Source organism: Magnolia sinica, chromosome 5 (genome assembly GCF_029962835.1).
Source record: "Magnolia sinica isolate HGM2019 chromosome 5, MsV1, whole genome shotgun sequence".
Lineage (NCBI taxonomy): Eukaryota > Viridiplantae > Streptophyta > Magnoliopsida > Magnoliales > Magnoliaceae > Magnolia > Magnolia sinica.
In genome coordinates this window covers 113340429-113356738 of record NC_080577.1, presented here as the reverse complement: position 1 = coordinate 113356738, position 16310 = coordinate 113340429, and the positions used below count along the sequence as shown (strand labels likewise).

General features: G+C 41.0%; 1 protein-coding gene across 4 annotated transcripts; it reads left to right on the top strand.

Annotated features, from left to right (window-relative positions):
• Positions 1 to 3163: 3163 nt before the first annotated feature.
• Positions 3164 to 13568, top strand: LOC131246782 (uncharacterized). Of its 4 annotated transcripts, none has more exons than XR_009171504.1 (5): positions 3164 to 3674; positions 10456 to 10559; positions 11063 to 11160; positions 11360 to 11473; positions 12365 to 12498. XR_009171504.1 is itself a non-coding variant. In XM_058247187.1 (5 exons), exons 1-5 carry the CDS (start codon positions 3179 to 3181, stop codon positions 13424 to 13426), a joined length of 855 nt encoding a protein of 284 aa, XP_058103170.1. In that variant the 5' UTR covers positions 3164 to 3178; the 3' UTR covers positions 13427 to 13568. The 4 variants fall into 4 exon arrangements, 3 of the variants coding, with proteins under 3 accessions (XP_058103170.1, XP_058103172.1, XP_058103171.1); XM_058247187.1 differs by lacking the exons at positions 11063 to 11160; positions 12365 to 12498 and adding exons at positions 12614 to 12697; positions 13370 to 13568; XM_058247189.1 differs by lacking the exons at positions 11063 to 11160; positions 11360 to 11473; positions 12365 to 12498 and adding exons at positions 12614 to 12697; positions 13370 to 13568.
• The last annotated feature ends 2742 nt before the right edge of the window (positions 13569 to 16310 follow it).

The window sequence follows — 16310 nt, the reverse complement described above, 5'->3', positions numbered from 1 at the left end:
GTGTGCGTAACACAGCCGATTATAAAAGAGCTAGGCCGGGGGACGACTCGACTCGTTCGGACCCGACTCGATCCGAACCGGGTAGGCTCCACCCAATCCGTACTCAAACCGAGCCGAGTGCAAGTTACCCAGTGATTTGACCCGAAACTCGATCTAATCATCCTCGACCCAATTCAAAACCAGCTCAACCACCCAGTAACTCGACTCAAAACTCGATCTAATCAGGCTCTAGCCGATTCAAAACCAACTCAACTTCAAATTCAAGTGTTTTTGTGTGTGTAGAGAGAGAGAGAGTAAATAATCCTAATTTTTAAGTCTTTCTAACTCTATCACCCCACTTGACTTCATCCCGGCCCAATCCTGAACTTTCTCTTCTTCCTTCATTCTTTTCTTCTGATGTAGAGATGAACATGATAAGATCGATCACCGTCTTCCTCAAGGGATAACTATTTCAATTTTACAAAGCTTCTTAGAACTCCTCACATACATGCTTGAAATCCATGATGAAATATATAACCTATAAGTAATTCTATAAATCAAAATTTCATTAATAGATAATTGTATGCTATGAATATCCTTATTACATCATTAATATAAACAAAAATTCTAAAATTCATAATTACAAAAACATAGTAAATTTATAACTGTAATAAAATTCATAATTTTACTAAAACTTTTCTAAAGCCTGATTTATAAAAATAAAAATTTAAAATAAACTTTTGCTAGAATTATCATAACATAATTATAAATTATTTATAAAAAGGAATAAAGTATAAAACTCTAAAACTCTAAAAATCGAAAATTACTAAAAAATTCGGAATTTAAAAAAATGGTAAATTTTTTTAAAAATTATTTTCTAAAAATTTGTTTTTGAGCTAAAAACATGTGTTTTATGATGAAACGGATAGATGTGGGTCGATTCACCTCAAATGACCTATTTCAATAAAGATTGATAGGTTGTGTGTCTCGTAACGATACTCGGATCAAAGTTGTAGTCAATTAATGGTCCACCTTCTTTTGGCCCAGCCATGCTAGAATCCCCCCCAACTCAAACGAACTCGGTACTTTTTACTGAGTTGGACTTCGTTCGGATTAGTTTTAGCTATATCTGGATTCAAATTGGTTTAAGCATGCTGGATTCGATACCGAGTTGAGTTGAGTTCAAGGCAGGACTATTTCAAAAACACGTCAAGTTGGGTCAGCACAAACTCTGTGTTTTTAAACTCAATGCCAAGCTCTACCAATTATATCCGATCTTGCTGAGAGACACGAGTGAGAGATGGGAAGAGTGGCCTCGCCTCGCTCACGAAAGTGTAGCATGCGTGTTAAGGGACCGGACCATTCACCATGTGTGGTGGGACCGGAATCCCCTACAATGCCTGTGGTAGGAAGTGCGTGCATCATCCAAGATCTGCGAGCCCACCGTGATATGTATATCACATCCGCATGGTCCATCAATTTCACAACCTCAACAAAAATCGGCACCATGCACACTCAGATAGGCCACACAATAGAAAATACATTGACTCCTACATGAAACCTCTGAACTCATTTGGTGTGGCTTGAGTTTATGAATTAATTATCTTTCTCAGGGTGTGGGCATGGCTCATACCGATGGATACCAATGAATGAGTTGGATGGAACGCAAACAACGTAACAACATAGGTTCGAGGAAGATTTTTATGGTGGAGCAGTTAATTCTGAACACGGATTTCCTGCAAAAGCTTGTTGTTGGTGTTCCTGTGCTGGAAACTTAAGTCAAGATCTAATAAATTCACTGCGTTCATCCGTTTTTTGAGATCATTTTAGGACATGGTGCCAAAATTAAGTAGATCCAATACTCAAGTGGGCCTAAAACATGAGGATTTAACATTTCATAGTTGAATATATTCGTGGGGCCACAAAAGCATTGAATCATGCTAATATTTGTGTTTTTACTTTATCTCGTTGGAAATGAGTTAACGGTAGGTATGAATGACATGTAAACATCACTGTCAACCCATGGAGATTTCAACATTCAGATTTTTCATGTCCACCCTTTTTTATAAAAGGCGTGTTTGATTTTCAGTGGCTATATAAATACCCATGAAATGAGTAATTATTACCATTTTAACCGTTTGGAAATTATTTGAAATTTCACTGTACTTTTTACAATGGAAACTAATTTAAAAGAGTTATTTTAAATTTTTAGACCTCAAGGTGATGTATATGATAAATCTACCCCGTATAGTCGTTTTAACACAATACTTTAAGGCACGAGCCGAAAAATGAGGTAGGTTGAACACTCAAATGGCTCACACCAAAAGAAATAATGGACTTGAGAGGTTTTTAATTGTAAGTGTTTGATTCCTTTTTTCCCGTGACGTGGTCTACTTGAGCTTTCGATATGCCTTTATTTTTGACTCATGGCATAAATTTATTAGGCATAATAGATTAACAATGTAGATAAGCAATACACATCACGATGGAACCCACAAATATGTTGTGGCATTCTCAATTTTTGTGCTAAAAATGCATGTCATCTCGTTAAACATAGAAAAAAGTTAGGTAAATACATGGGGAAATGATTATTACCTATTTTCCGGGTATTTCTCATTAAATTTAAAAATCAAACAAGCCCTTAGTACGGCGTACTTAAGTCTAGGATCCTAATAATTTTTTGTCTCAATTCTTAAAATGAGCTTGTAAAACAGAAGGACAAGGTAGATTTCTCACAAACATCATAGGTGGGCCCCACCTAAGAACTTGCCTTTCACAGGAAATTGGCGTCCCTTAAACGTGATCACCTTAATTTTGTTTGGATATGTAGACTCCTCGTCGAAGATGTAATTAAAGTACTATTTAGTTAGGCTTTAACATAGACATCTTTAGAAGATTTATAGTCCATTTTCCAACACAGGTTCAATCGCCACTGTTTCTTATGACGTTGTCCACCCGAGATCTGAATCTACTTCAATTTTGGGACCACATCCTAAAATGGGCTAGAAAAACGGATGGACGGAGTGGATATACAACACATCATTAATGTGGGCCCCACGGTAAGGGTCTGGGTAACACCTAATCCACTGCCCACGTCAAGACCCTCCAATTGATTTCACAAAGGGTGGCCCATTCACGAATGGACCGTCATGATTTCTGCACCTGGTCATTAGCAAGTCCGGGTCCATCACGTAGAAAAATGGCCCACTCTCATGCCCTTTCGGCACGTGTGCCACGTGCAAAGTTGCGTGGGTGGGGAGGGCACGTCTTCCTTTCTTTCACAGACATCTATCGCATCTCCCCCTCTTTTCCATTTTTTGATGAAAAAAACGACTTTACCGAAACCGCAATCCAAGTCCACAGATACGTTATCTCTATCGGCATTTGGGCATCCAAACGCGACCCAAATCACGAACTCATGGCCTGTCGAACCTTCTTCCGCTCCTCCTCCCTCTTCATACCCGAGCCATGGCTGCGCCCGTTTCCTCCCAATCTCCCCACCTCCGTTTCTCCTCCCTCCTCTCTCAGATTCCGCTCCCGTCTTCCGCCACCCAGGCTCAAAGCCAGGGTTAGGGTTTTCCACAGAGCTCATTTCAAGTGCTGCTTCTCCCATGGAGGTGAAAACCCTTCTTCATCCTCCTCGCCCCAGGACGATCAAGGCCCACCTCAGGAGGCTGTCCTCAAAGCCATATCCGGTGAGTTCCCGTCTCTCCTCCTCTCTCATCATTTTTTGTATGATACCTACCATGTGGCATTGTAATCCGATGATCTGACATTTCATCTGGTGGGCAGTAACTTAGGTGGACGGTGACCTGAAAATTTTGTCGATTGGACTGTCGAAACTTTTATAACTACTGGGTTGTATTTTGGGGATTGTAGAATATGAGTTTTGGAGGAAGACATGAGGTGAAGGGATTTTAATCTACCATATTGGTTGGTTGAGCTTTGCGACGCCCACACGCTTATACAAGTCGTTTAATGCGCGTGCCATGTCATATGGCAGCGCGACGTATGGGTAAAATATCCCGGCCATTCATCAGGTGGGCCTCACCATGTAGATGTTACTGTCCAAAGATGAAGGTGATCCCCATGATATTAGAAATAAGTTGATGGGCTAGAAAACTTAGGCTGATTTTTTTTTTTTTTCACAACTGTTCAGCTAATTGTGTGGCACGCCTGACTAGTGGACTGTCTTGATTCTTGAGACAGAGAACCTACACAGTGGTTCCCTTATGATGGGTGTCTTGGATGTTTCACCTGTGCGCCATGCCGGTGGATGTGGTGGCATGTGCATTCACTGACCTGTACACGTTTTTGGGCTTAGCAAACCTCTGGTTGATTAACCATTTCATGATTACAATCTTATAATAATTAGAATCACGTGATTTCCAACAAAATGACCAAAACAACTCGAACACAATTTCCCAATGCTCCCCCAAACTGGCGCATGGATATCAATCACACCCAGCTTGGGGAAAATCTCAAGGGTCCCGCTTCTTCCGATGACCTTGGTGAGAATGTGGGCGAGTTCTTTGTATGGCTTTGCAAATTGAACACGCGCTTCTTTCATCACCGCATTCTATGAGAAAGTAACAATCAATGTTTGTCTGGTTTTGCTCAATGGTGAACCGTTATCTGATTATCACAGCAGTGTTCCGTTTGTGGTTCACCTTCTAAATCATATAAGAGAGCTTTTGCTCTAATAAGCTCAAATGCAACATGTGTCATGTCTCTGTACTTGGCCATAGCTCTAGACCTTGTGAAAATTGTATGCTTCGCCTTTTATAGCTATCTAAATTGCCTCCAACGAACATGCAATAACTAGATGTAAATCTCCTATCAGTATGCGAACGTGCACAATCTGCATCTTGTAAACTTCTACGCTCAGATGTCTGTTATCAGCATACAAAATCCTTTCAGCTAAAAATCGTACAAGCTGCCTTAAGATTAGCAACATGGGGTGCATGTATAAATTAACTCATTACATTCACATCACCATGTCATGACCATAGTTAGCAAAACGGCATATGGAAATGTATGGGTAAAGTTTGGGTTTTTTTTTTTTTTTTTTTCAAAAGGCAACACAGATTTTTAATTTATTTTAGTTTTTGGGGTACAACTCCTATAAAAACAGTAAAAAATTCGGTCAAAGATACGGCTATGCCAAAAAATAAATAAATTTGAAGTGAAAAGTTCAGATTTAACTACAAAGAAAACAGATTTAAAACAAAAAAAAGGGCTATACACGTGTCTATGCATTTGGTTCAAAATAAAAGTCAAATTAAACTATCCAAATTATGTCTCCTACATAAAAAAATAAGAAAAAAAATGCGTAGTGGATCATTTGACTGTCAAATGTTTTTTGAAGAATATTTGACTGATCATTCCACTGTCAGATTGGTGGACATTTATTAGATTGTTAAAATGGGAAATATCCAATGGTCCTATTTCAGCAAACAAGTGTTCACAAATTAGAGTTTAGGACCTTTGCAAAAAAAAAAGAAAAAAGAAGAAGGAGAGTTTAGGATCATTCAAACAGATTGATTTTAGGATTATTGGCTTTACAACAAGGGGTTTGAAAACTCAGTCGGTTTACATTGCATTAATGTATGCCACGTGTACAAATTTTCCAATGCCCTTGTATCAAGCATCATGCACAGCGATGGTGGGGTAGAACTTTCATGAGATCCACCCCATCCATCAGGTATGTTGCGTCATCTTCAACTTGGAACCCCAAAAATCATGACCATCTAGAACTCATGTAGGCCACATCCTAGGAAAATTAGGATGAAATGTCTATCATTAGTTTTTAATTGGGCCACCATGGTGTGTATATGCCATCCTATCGATTCATCTGATGTCCATCATCAAGATGAAAGAAATTTTTTTTTTTTTTAAATCACTGTATTACAAAATTTACGTGGAGCATACCAATTGAATTTAGAGGTTTTAGGTATAATTTTATGGGCGGCCCACTTGAGCACTGAAAAAATTGATCTAGTTTTTGGGGTCAGGGCTAAACAAGGAGTGATTCACCTGATGGACAGAGTGGATTTCATGCACATTAAGACGTTTCCTCCACAATTGAGAAAGTGACTGGGTAGGTACTCCACATGTACACAAAGTTTTCCAAAAGAGATTCTTTGATATTCTAGCTGAGTATGGATGATATGCACACCATTAGAAATTGCAAGAAATTGCTTATCTGGCATACAAATATTCTAAACTAAACCGCCATTGCCTTGTTCAAAGTACATCCGTTTCTTTGAGAAGATCAGCCACCTACTTCAGTTTTGAGGTAATGATAACCCTCTCTAAGCTCACAACTCTGATCCTTAGAAAGTATCGCGGAGGACCTGAGATCTTCATTCTAAGTATTAATCTACCTTGGAATAGCTTTTGTTGTATTGCTTATGTCAAGCTGATCAGAAGGAGTGGGGTGTTGGCCTTAAGCTTTGTCCGATATGGACACAACTCTCCCTAGAAAATGGATATGGAGATTCGGTTTAGAAGAGGGTAGTCTTTAGAGGGAGCTGATAGCTTCCAAGTATGGCATGCAAGAGGGTGGTTAGTTTGTGAAGAGTTCTTCTCTTTATGGAGCCCTTGGAGTTTGGAAAGCGGTAGTGGCCACCTGGTTCGTAAGGGTATTTCCTTCATGCTTGGAAGCATGCATCGTATTTGCTTCCGGGTGGTTGTTTGGTGCAGGGATTGTGCACTTCTGGATTTGTTCCTGAGAGTTGCCCGGCTTGCTCCCGATCTATTTGTTTTTATGACAGACCACTTCTCTTTTGATGGGGGGTTGGTAATTGGTTTCTTCCTTACTGGAGGAACATGTTGGATGAGGAGATAGTCGTGTTTGCCGGTCTTATGGACTTTCTAAAGAATGCTTTGCCCGCAGTTCGGGAAGAAGATCGGATCTTTTGGTCGAGGCATCGCTCGGAAAGTTCTTTGTTAGGTCGTTTGACAGTTACATTTCTGAGTTGTCTTGTTCCTCCTCCGGTGGCAGCCTTTGTTTGGCTTGTGAGTTGGAAGCAAAATTTTAAAGTTGAAAATTTGTAGAGAAGATTGCTAGTTCTCCCCAATATTTGTTTGGTGCGCATGGAAAATGAGGAGTTGATTGATCACCTTTTCATTCCATTGCCGTTTGCTACTAGAGTTTGGGATCATTTCCTTAAGCTTGCTTCAGACCGACTGGATGATGCCAAAGTCAGTGGAGGACTCACTTTGGGCATGTCACGGAGCAGGAGTTGGCAAAGCCAGTAAAGCTATGTGGAGATTAATAATTATGGATGGCCTTAAGCTCTTGTCCGATATGAACACAACTCTTTCCTGGAAAATGGATATGGAGATTTGGTTTAGAAGTCTTTAGAGTGAGTTGATAGTTTCCAAGGATGGCACGCAGGAGGTTGGTTGGTTTGTGAGAAGTTCTCTTTATGGAGCCTCTGGAGTTTGGAAAGTGGTAGTAGCTACTGAGCACCTAGTTCATAGGGGTATTTCCTTTGTGCTTAAAAACATGCATTGGATTAGTTTTGGGGTGGATTTTTGGTGCAGGGATCGTGCACTTTAGGATATGTTCCTGAGAGTTGCTCGGCTTGCTCTTGATGGATTTGTTTTCTATGACGGGTTGCTTCTCTTTTGATGGGTGGTTAGTAGCGTGTCTTTCTCCTTGCCAAAGGAACATGAGGAAATAGTCGAGTTTGCTGGTCTTTTGGACTTTCTAAAGAATGCCAAGCCTGCAGTTTAGGAAGAAGATTAGATCTTTTGGTCAAGGCACTAATCTGAAAAGTTATCTATCAGGTTGTTTTACAATTTTGTTTTTGAGTCGTCTCGCTATCTTGATACTCCCCATTTGTTTTATTATTGGTTCTATGAAGCTACTCCCTGGGTGACGGTCTTTGTTTGGCTTGTGGGTCAGAAGCGAATTCTTACAGTTGATAATTTGTTGAGAAGATCGCTAGTTCTCCCCAATATTTGTTTGATGTGCATGGAGAACGAGGAGTCGATTGATCACCTCTTCATTAACTGTCTGTTTGTTGCTAGAGTTTGGGATAATTTCCTTAAACTTGCTTCACACCGACTAGGTGATGTCGAAGTCAGTGGTGGATTTGCTTTAGGCATGGCACAGAGGAGGCATTGGGAAAGCTGGTAAAGCTATGTGGATATCCATTATTATGGTTGTGCTTTGGGTCATTCGGGGATCTGGAATGAGTGAGAGGGTGTGGATGAGGTCATTAGCAAAGTCAAAGGCCTTGTATCAGGTTGGGCTGTGTATGTAAAGGCAATTTCAGCTGGCCCTCTTTTTGCCTGCTTTTGATTTTGCGTTCTTGGGTTGTATTCTTTTCTTGTGTGTTTTGCGAGCGTCTTAAAAAATTTGAAGTTCTCTCTCTCTCTCTCTCAAAAAAAAAAAAAAAAAAAACACACACACACACACATGTAAGTACCAATAAGGCATCTTCACTCGACTGCGGTGGAGGTTGGGGAAGAAGTTTTGCCATCTCTAGAGTGGGCCACTCATTGCCAGGCTATATGGTTACACACGGTACATGAGATGCCTCAAGCCAGTGTTTGTGCAGGATGTGAGTAAACTCCTACATGTGTTGGGCTTGTATGGATCTTGGTCGGATGAGTATTGGCAGGTTGGACGTTGTGCGCAGCTATGGACTCGGTTGTTCACTAAATAAATTGTTTATATAGTAATGTGCCATATTAAGATTCTTGTATATGCACTTGTATTATGCCTATATTGTGAATCATGCGTACAACTACTTGCTGGGTTGTTAGCTCATTTTGTTGATTGAAAAAGCACCCGGGATAGGGAAATGAACTGGAGTCTTCGCGTTTGGAGTGATGACTTTGAGAGGCGTGCTCTTGGAGATTTGCTGCAAGAATAAAGAATTTTTCATTTTATATTTATTGCTTTAAATAATGATGTATGAACTTGAGCTGGATATCAACCAGTAGATACTTGATACTCTTCACTGGATGCATGATGATTAATTAAGTTACTATTTGTGATGATTATTATGGTTATGTGTATAATATTACCCTTTCCCCATCGAGTCACACCCTCGACTTGGCGACTGAGTCAATCGAACTCTTTCAGAGCCGGGGTGTGACAATCATGATTATCAAAACACAAGACTTAATATCAATTAACATTGAGCCTTAAACAATATTATTAAAAGATTCTAAAGATGTTAGGGACTTTGATCTTTGTACTTCACAAGATGGACCCAAGTTATACTAGATCAATTGTCTATAACTAAAACAAATATTGAAATCTGAAGTTGGAGCTAGTTTGGGAAGGACCCTAGCATGAGAATGCACAATAGAACAATGGCAATCACTCGTTTTAGTGGAATTTAATGGAAACAAGCTTCTAAATTTTGTTGATTGACAGTTATTACTAGACTTCGCCAATCATTCCTATCTAAGGTCCTATCTTTGGCAAGCAAACGTGCCTTCACATCCCTTCGTACGACCTTGATTCAAATCCTTTTCAGTCTTCCTCTCATCATCTCTTCTGGCCTTTCAAGCGTTGAAGGCTTTTGCTAGAATGGCTGAACTCATTTGCTTTGCAACCTCTTAAGGCACAATATGGAAATATGTGTTTGATATATGAATCTAGTCAAGTGTTGCCGTGATGATCATGATCTCAAACATCCCGAGCAACATAAGGCCCCATAGCCTTGTAGAATTGAGGTGGTTGGTCTCATTTTCGTGGTTCTCTCAATATGAGCCTATTAACACCCTACGGTCCCAACACCCTCTTTGTTTATGCGAATGGCTGAATGCCCAGGAAAAGAAAACTACTTAATTCATACCGATTTATGCAGCAAAAGCTATGCATGCACCTATGTGCAAACATTTTGGACATGTCATTGACCTTTGCCTTTGTCAAGCACTTCCAAGATGTTTTGAAAACTTGATTATCAACTTGGAACTTCACTGAGCTGCCAACTATGCAAGTTTTTCTGGCTCAAAGTGTCAACTCCATACTTCAAGTCTATATTAACAAAAGGCATCACTTTCATATCTCTTTTAACATTTTTCAGAAGTTTCATTGAAAAATTCTACCATTTTCCGATTGTTTCCCCAATGTTTCTTTCATAGAGCGATAAAATCCCTGATACATGCTATATTTCCCACCCAATATCAATATGTTTCAGTATCCCAAGGGTGTGATATGTTGATACATGCATCGATTCTGTTACTGTGAGCACTGCTTGTGGCAATGTCTTTGTTTGTGCGTAATGAAGATAAAGTGAGTGTCATGGTTTGTATTCTACATCAAACCATGTCTCTAGAATTCAAGACAACATAAATAATTCTTCAACCTCAATTTTCACTTTGGAATATTTTGTTTTTCCATTTGTGATTGAAAATTTGTTGATTAAGTGCCTAATAGATCTTGATCATTACTGATAGAGTCAATTCTTCTTTAAAATTCATGATTCTTGTTGAAATGGGATCCAGAGGTGTCAAAGACTGAAGGAAGGGTTGCTCAAACCAGAAATGTTGTTATTGGCGGCACAGTAACAGACGATTCAACCAACGAATGGCTCGCCCTTGATCAGAAGGTAAAGCATTCAGTCTTCGTCTTGCTGTCATTCAGTGGCTCCTGTACTATTATTGTGCACTATTTTTATACTTCCAAGCTTCCAATAAACTTTAAATCGATTAGTTTAGGGAGGTCGTTGTGCACCCACTTTGGAATCAAATAAATTACAGAAAATGAATGATTGCCTACAACCCTTTCATATGAACTACACATGCAAAACCCAGCCCATGCATTTACGTGTAGAACATTCAAGCTGTGCACTAGGTGGGCCCCACCATGAAGATCATCCGGCACAAAAATCAGGTCGGTCCACCAATCAGAGAGCCCAACCATGTAAATTGAATCAGAATGTTGGCTGAAAGAATTGGTGCGTGGGCTGGTTGCATGCAATGGGTTGTAGGGAATTCTTCATTGTATTCAATATGATCCCCTGGTTGTGCCAGAGATGAATTAACAGTTCGTGATAATCAGCGACTGATTCTCAAGATTTTCTGATGTAGGATCCATGCTTTTGTGTTCCAGACCTTTGATCTGATGGCCTCACTCTACGTGCGCGTCCGATGCCTCGAAAATCTCCAAGATTGGATGTTCCTAACTTTTTATATTGGTGAAAAACAAATGTATGGGTAATAGATAATGGTTCATATTCAATATTGAGCAGCCAAGTATCAAAAGGTTGAGAACTTAAGATCATCAGATCCCAGCATCGTTCATCCACATTGAGGGCCATCAGATCAGCGGTTCCAACTCTTGTGTAACTTCTATCACAATGTCCAGAATGGCATTGATGGGATTTCATGGAATTGTTTTGCTCCATAGGTGAACTCATATCCGACAGTTAGAGGGTTTACTGCAATAGGAACAGGAGGTGATGATTTCGTGCAAGCTATGGTCGTCGCTGTTGAATCAGTGCTTCAACAGCCAATACCAGAGGTTTGTTTGGTTTTCATTTGTGAGACATTCCTATAGTTTATCCTAAAGGCTATTTAAAAACCCAAGATCGATCCATGTCTTTGCTTGCTTTCAACCTATTATGTCATGTGGAGGACTGTGCAATGCTCGACCTGACAGTTTCTACTTTATGCTTGGGTTTTCGGTGTCTACAAGTGGGTCCCATGGTCAGTCTTCCATGCTGTCGATAAGATGGGCCCCACCCTGAATGTTCCATGCAGGGAACGGATTTGGTGAGACCATGGATCCACCGAGGTGGGTGGGACCCCTGACTGTGGGGCCCACTGTGATTTATGTGACTACATCCACACTGTCCATCTGTATCGAAAGCTCATTTTAGTGCATGATCCAAAAAATGAGGCAGTTCCAAATCCCAGATGGACCATGGTACAGGAAACAGTGGTGATTGACCATTAAAAACTTCTTGTGGGCCAGAAAATCTTTGGATCAAGATGATATTTGTGTGGTCTCTTCATCTAGGTGTTTGTAACCTTATCAACAGGTTGGATGGTAAATAAACATTCCGCTGGAATCCGTGAAGTTTTTAATGGCAGGGATTCAATCATGACTGTTTCCTGTGGTGTGGTCCACCTAAGATTTGAGTCAGCTTCATTTTTGGGATCATGCCCTAAAATGAGCTTTCAAAATGGTTGGACAGTGTGGATTTAAGGCACATACATCACTGTGAGCACCAAGTCAGGGGTCCCACCCACCTCGGTGGATCCAAGGTCTCGCCCTCTGCTCCCTTCCACGCACTGAAGATGTCCCAGTTTGAAAGGTGCTAGCCATCAAATCTTTGGCCCTGTTTTCGTTGAGTGTGGACCATTGCTGGATTTTCTTTCTTAAACGTCTATCTCTTGACGTGTGCTGAAGGTTTGGATCTTCCTGTGCATCAATGGCTGGGGCCTCACCTACACCGTGGAAACTTTCGGGTTGAGCATTGTATAACACTTTCTTATTTTATTTGTTTATCCAATGACACAAAAAACCTAGTTGATGGTTTTGTGAAAGCTACACCTTTGTGCAATCTAACTTGGAACCCCCTACCCGCCCCCCCCCCCCCCCCCGGCATATTTGTTTACTAACAAGGGTCAATCTCTGCTTTCTGCTGTCATAAAACAGGGTCATGTAACCCAGAAGTTATCTTCGAGGGGCAAATACGTGTCTGTGAACATTGGACCTGTTCGGGTTGTCTCAAGCGAACAGGTCTCTCTCTCTCTCTCTCTCTCTCTCATGCACACATTCACGAGACCTGGTTGTCATGCCTACATGTCGTACAAACATAATGTGCTGTAACTGCATGCATCTCCCAGTTGGCCTTGAACAACCATTTATTTAAACTGACCATAGGGAAATTATTCCATTGCCTAAAACACCCGAAGTTTTGCTGCTCGCTGCATATGAATCTTACTCACAATTCAGTCAAGATCAGCACCCAGCTCTCTATAAACCTCCATGACCCTGACAATCCAGATTGTGGTCAGTTTCTGTGGGTCTTGCAGACAGAGAGCCTTCTTTTTATTTATTATAATTTTGAAACCATCCATTTGACAGCCATCAATCGGAAATCTAGGTTCATCTATTCATGGCATGCTTCTAAGCCAACCCTAGCAAACTATGATCACATTGCATGTCATGAACAATCAACCATGATCTCTGAATCACAATCTAGGAATCTAGGTAATCCTGATCAGAGATCGAAGTTGATGGAACTGGCCTGCAATGGAGCCACCTAAAAAAAATCTGTCTGATCGAAAGATCAGACAGTGATAATATTCACAGGCGGCTAACTTCTTTGCAACGATCAACACAAGATCAGACCCCTTACCATACAAATGACGGATATTGTTTTGACATGCATGTTGTTGTGTCTTTCAGGTGCAAGCTGTATACAATGCGATGAGGAGAGATGACAGGATGAAATATTTTTTGTAGAGTTCCATCTGTATATCTATTGTGCAGTTTCTTTTTTCTAGTTGTAGCTTTGGTTAACTCATGGTATCACACAGGCTGAAAGCCTAGGTAGATGGTCCTTTGGATCATATGGTCCATGCTTACTTTCATAGCTTGATGATCACATGTGCACCTTCTCTCAACATAGGCAAACCACATATCAGATGGATCCCACCAATAGATGACCTGGGCCGAAAATCTTACCCGTATGCTCAACATATGCGAGCATGCTGGGTTGGAACCATTGCCCTGTTGGGTGTTACTATGTAATGTGGGGGCATTTTCACACCGGGCTCGAGTGGGGTAGCCTATGGGATGCAGAGGCACACTCGGAGTGGGTGGCCCACAAAACCCATGGGTTTAGAGCCCATGTGAAGCGAGTTGCTCGCGTGAGGCAGAACCCATGGATTTGGGGCCCACGAGGAGGATTTGGGGCCTGGGCTATGAGATAAAGGGACTAATTTGCCATGCTTTATGAGTTCGAGCTTTTAAAGCAAGTGGTTAATTGTCCTGCATCACTATGCAGAGCAATAAGTGGACCATCATGATCTCAGGCGAGTTCACATGTGTGGGGCCTGGCTGCTGACGGGATGGATTGGATGTTGCATGCGTAGCAATTGCTGTTGTTCATGTTGGAGAATACATCTGCTCTGGTTGGCTTCACCGAGTAGATGATCCGAGCCTCTTGATAAATGGCTTGCAAATGGATTGTTGAAGGAACTTGCCAAAAAATAAGGGGGGTGGGTTAAAAGGGTCCACTCATCAATGGTTGGGATTGTTTGCTGGAAAGACTTTTGCTCCATTGTGCATCCACTGAGGGGCTCATCAAATGAATGGTGTGGATCATTGAACGAAAGGCCTGCCTTGGGTGGAATTCTTTCTCGGGCAGCATTCCAAATGTGTGATCCATGTTTGCTGATCTGGACTGTTGAACTGATGGACCCATCATGTGTGGAGGATGATGAAAGAGATTGTCCCATATTGGAAGATAATAATTCGACAAGTAACCTGCCCAATCAAGAGAATGCAACTGTCTGCATTTAGTGGATGGAGGTCTTTGGAGAGGATTAGGCACTTCCTCCCACGGGTAGGAGGCTTGAGAGGCCACCACGATGTGTGTGTTTTATCCTCATGGTTAATCTATTTTGTAATATCATTTTAGGGTCTAACTCCAAAAATGAGGTAGATCTAAGGCTCATGTGGACCACACTACAAGAAGCAGCGGTGATGATGACATCCACCGTGGAAACATTCCTCTAGCCAACCATGATGGTTAATTGCCATCCAACCTATTTATAAGCCTATATAGACCTTAATGAAGAAACAATACAAATATCAGCTTGGTCCACAACTTCTATTGTCCCTTGAAGTTTTCAATGGTAGGTATTCAATCCTTTGTGGTCCACTTAAGCTTTGAATCTGCGGCATTTTTAGGCTTAGTCCGTAAGATTATAAATTGAGGGACGTTGTGGATAAAACCGATACATCAGGGGTTCATATGATCGACCCTATTTAGATGAGATGAAACTAGATGATGATGAGCGTATCAGCCGTCACATTCTGCCGGAGTATCAAATAACGGACGCGGATTTGCTGGGAAGGCCTTTTGCAAGTTACTGCGCTGGATGCTGGGTGGGGCCTACTGTGATGTTTGTGAGAAATCCACTCGGTCCATCTGTTTTGCAAGCTCATTCTAGGATATTTGACAAAAAATGAGGCTAACTCAAGTCGGCCGTGAGAGAGAAAACGGTGGGGATTCAATAACTCAATGACTACGATTGAAACATACTTATGACAATAAAAGTCTTGTATCAGGCTAAGTTTTTTGTGTTGTTTGGATGACATATAAACATAAAGGTCGGCAAACATTTTTTATCTAATTTTTCCTCTCCTGTGGCCCACTTGACTTTGGGATCCATCTCAATTTTGGTTGGATGTCCTAAAATGTTCTCAAAACATAAATGAACTGGGTGGAACCAGCCATGTAATGATGTGCGTAAGATCTTGACAGTGGGGGCCCACCTCAATGTACACATGATATATCTGCACAATTCATCTGTTTTGAAAGATTATTTTATGCTATGGTCCTAAAAATGAAGCAGATAAAATATTTTAGTTAGACTATGTCACAAGTAACAGTGGTTATTAACCACAAAAAACATTTTGTAAGCCACAAAAGTTTTTGATCAAGCTAATATATGTTTCTTACTTTCATCTAGGTATGTGTAACCTTATCAAATGGTTGGATGTTCAATAAACATTTAAGGTGTAAACTAGAAAGTTTTTAATGGTTAATGTTCAATGACCACGGTTTTATATGGTGTGGTTCACATGAAATTTGTATTAGCTTCACATCCTCAAATAAGCTTTCAAAACAGATGGACAGCGTTGATATATCCAAGTTGGCCCTCCGCAAGTGTCTCTCACCCGCGGTTTTAGGGCACTGTCCAAGCTCTCGAGTGAATCATAACGTAGGAAGCGGCGTAGACGAAATTTTTATCCACTCAAGCCTTGGACCTGCCTCATTTTTTGGTTCACATATTAAAATTTTCTGAAAAAATCATTAAACAGCGTGGATAAAACACTTACATCACGGTGGGCCCCACAGAGCCCTGCCCGGGCGGGGGTAGGACGCAATCCGCGTCCTACCTAATGAGTTGGATGAAACCCATAAACGGATTAGCTACTCCCCCTGCCACCAGCCCGGTGGCTGGTGGTCGGTTGTATGTGGACCTCACAATGAGGTATGTGTTTCATCCATTCCGTAAATCCATTTTTACGGATCATTTTAGTGTTTGATCCTAAAAATGAGAGGGATATAAGTCTCAGGTGGACCACGCCACAGGAAAACAATAGTGATTGGATA

Excerpts from the sequence above, each read along its gene's own strand:
- LOC131246782 (XM_058247187.1), top strand. The coding sequence starts at position 3,179 with ATGGCCCACTCTCATGCCCTTTCGGCACGTGTGCCACGTGCAAAGTTG. Across the intron at positions 3,675-10,455 it reads TGTCCTCAAAGCCATATCCG|AGGTGTCAAAGACTGAAGGA; the intron begins GTGAGTTCCCGT and ends AATGGGATCCAG. Across the intron at positions 11,474-12,613 it reads TTCAACAGCCAATACCAGAG|GGTCATGTAACCCAGAAGTT; the intron begins GTTTGTTTGGTT and ends GTCATAAAACAG.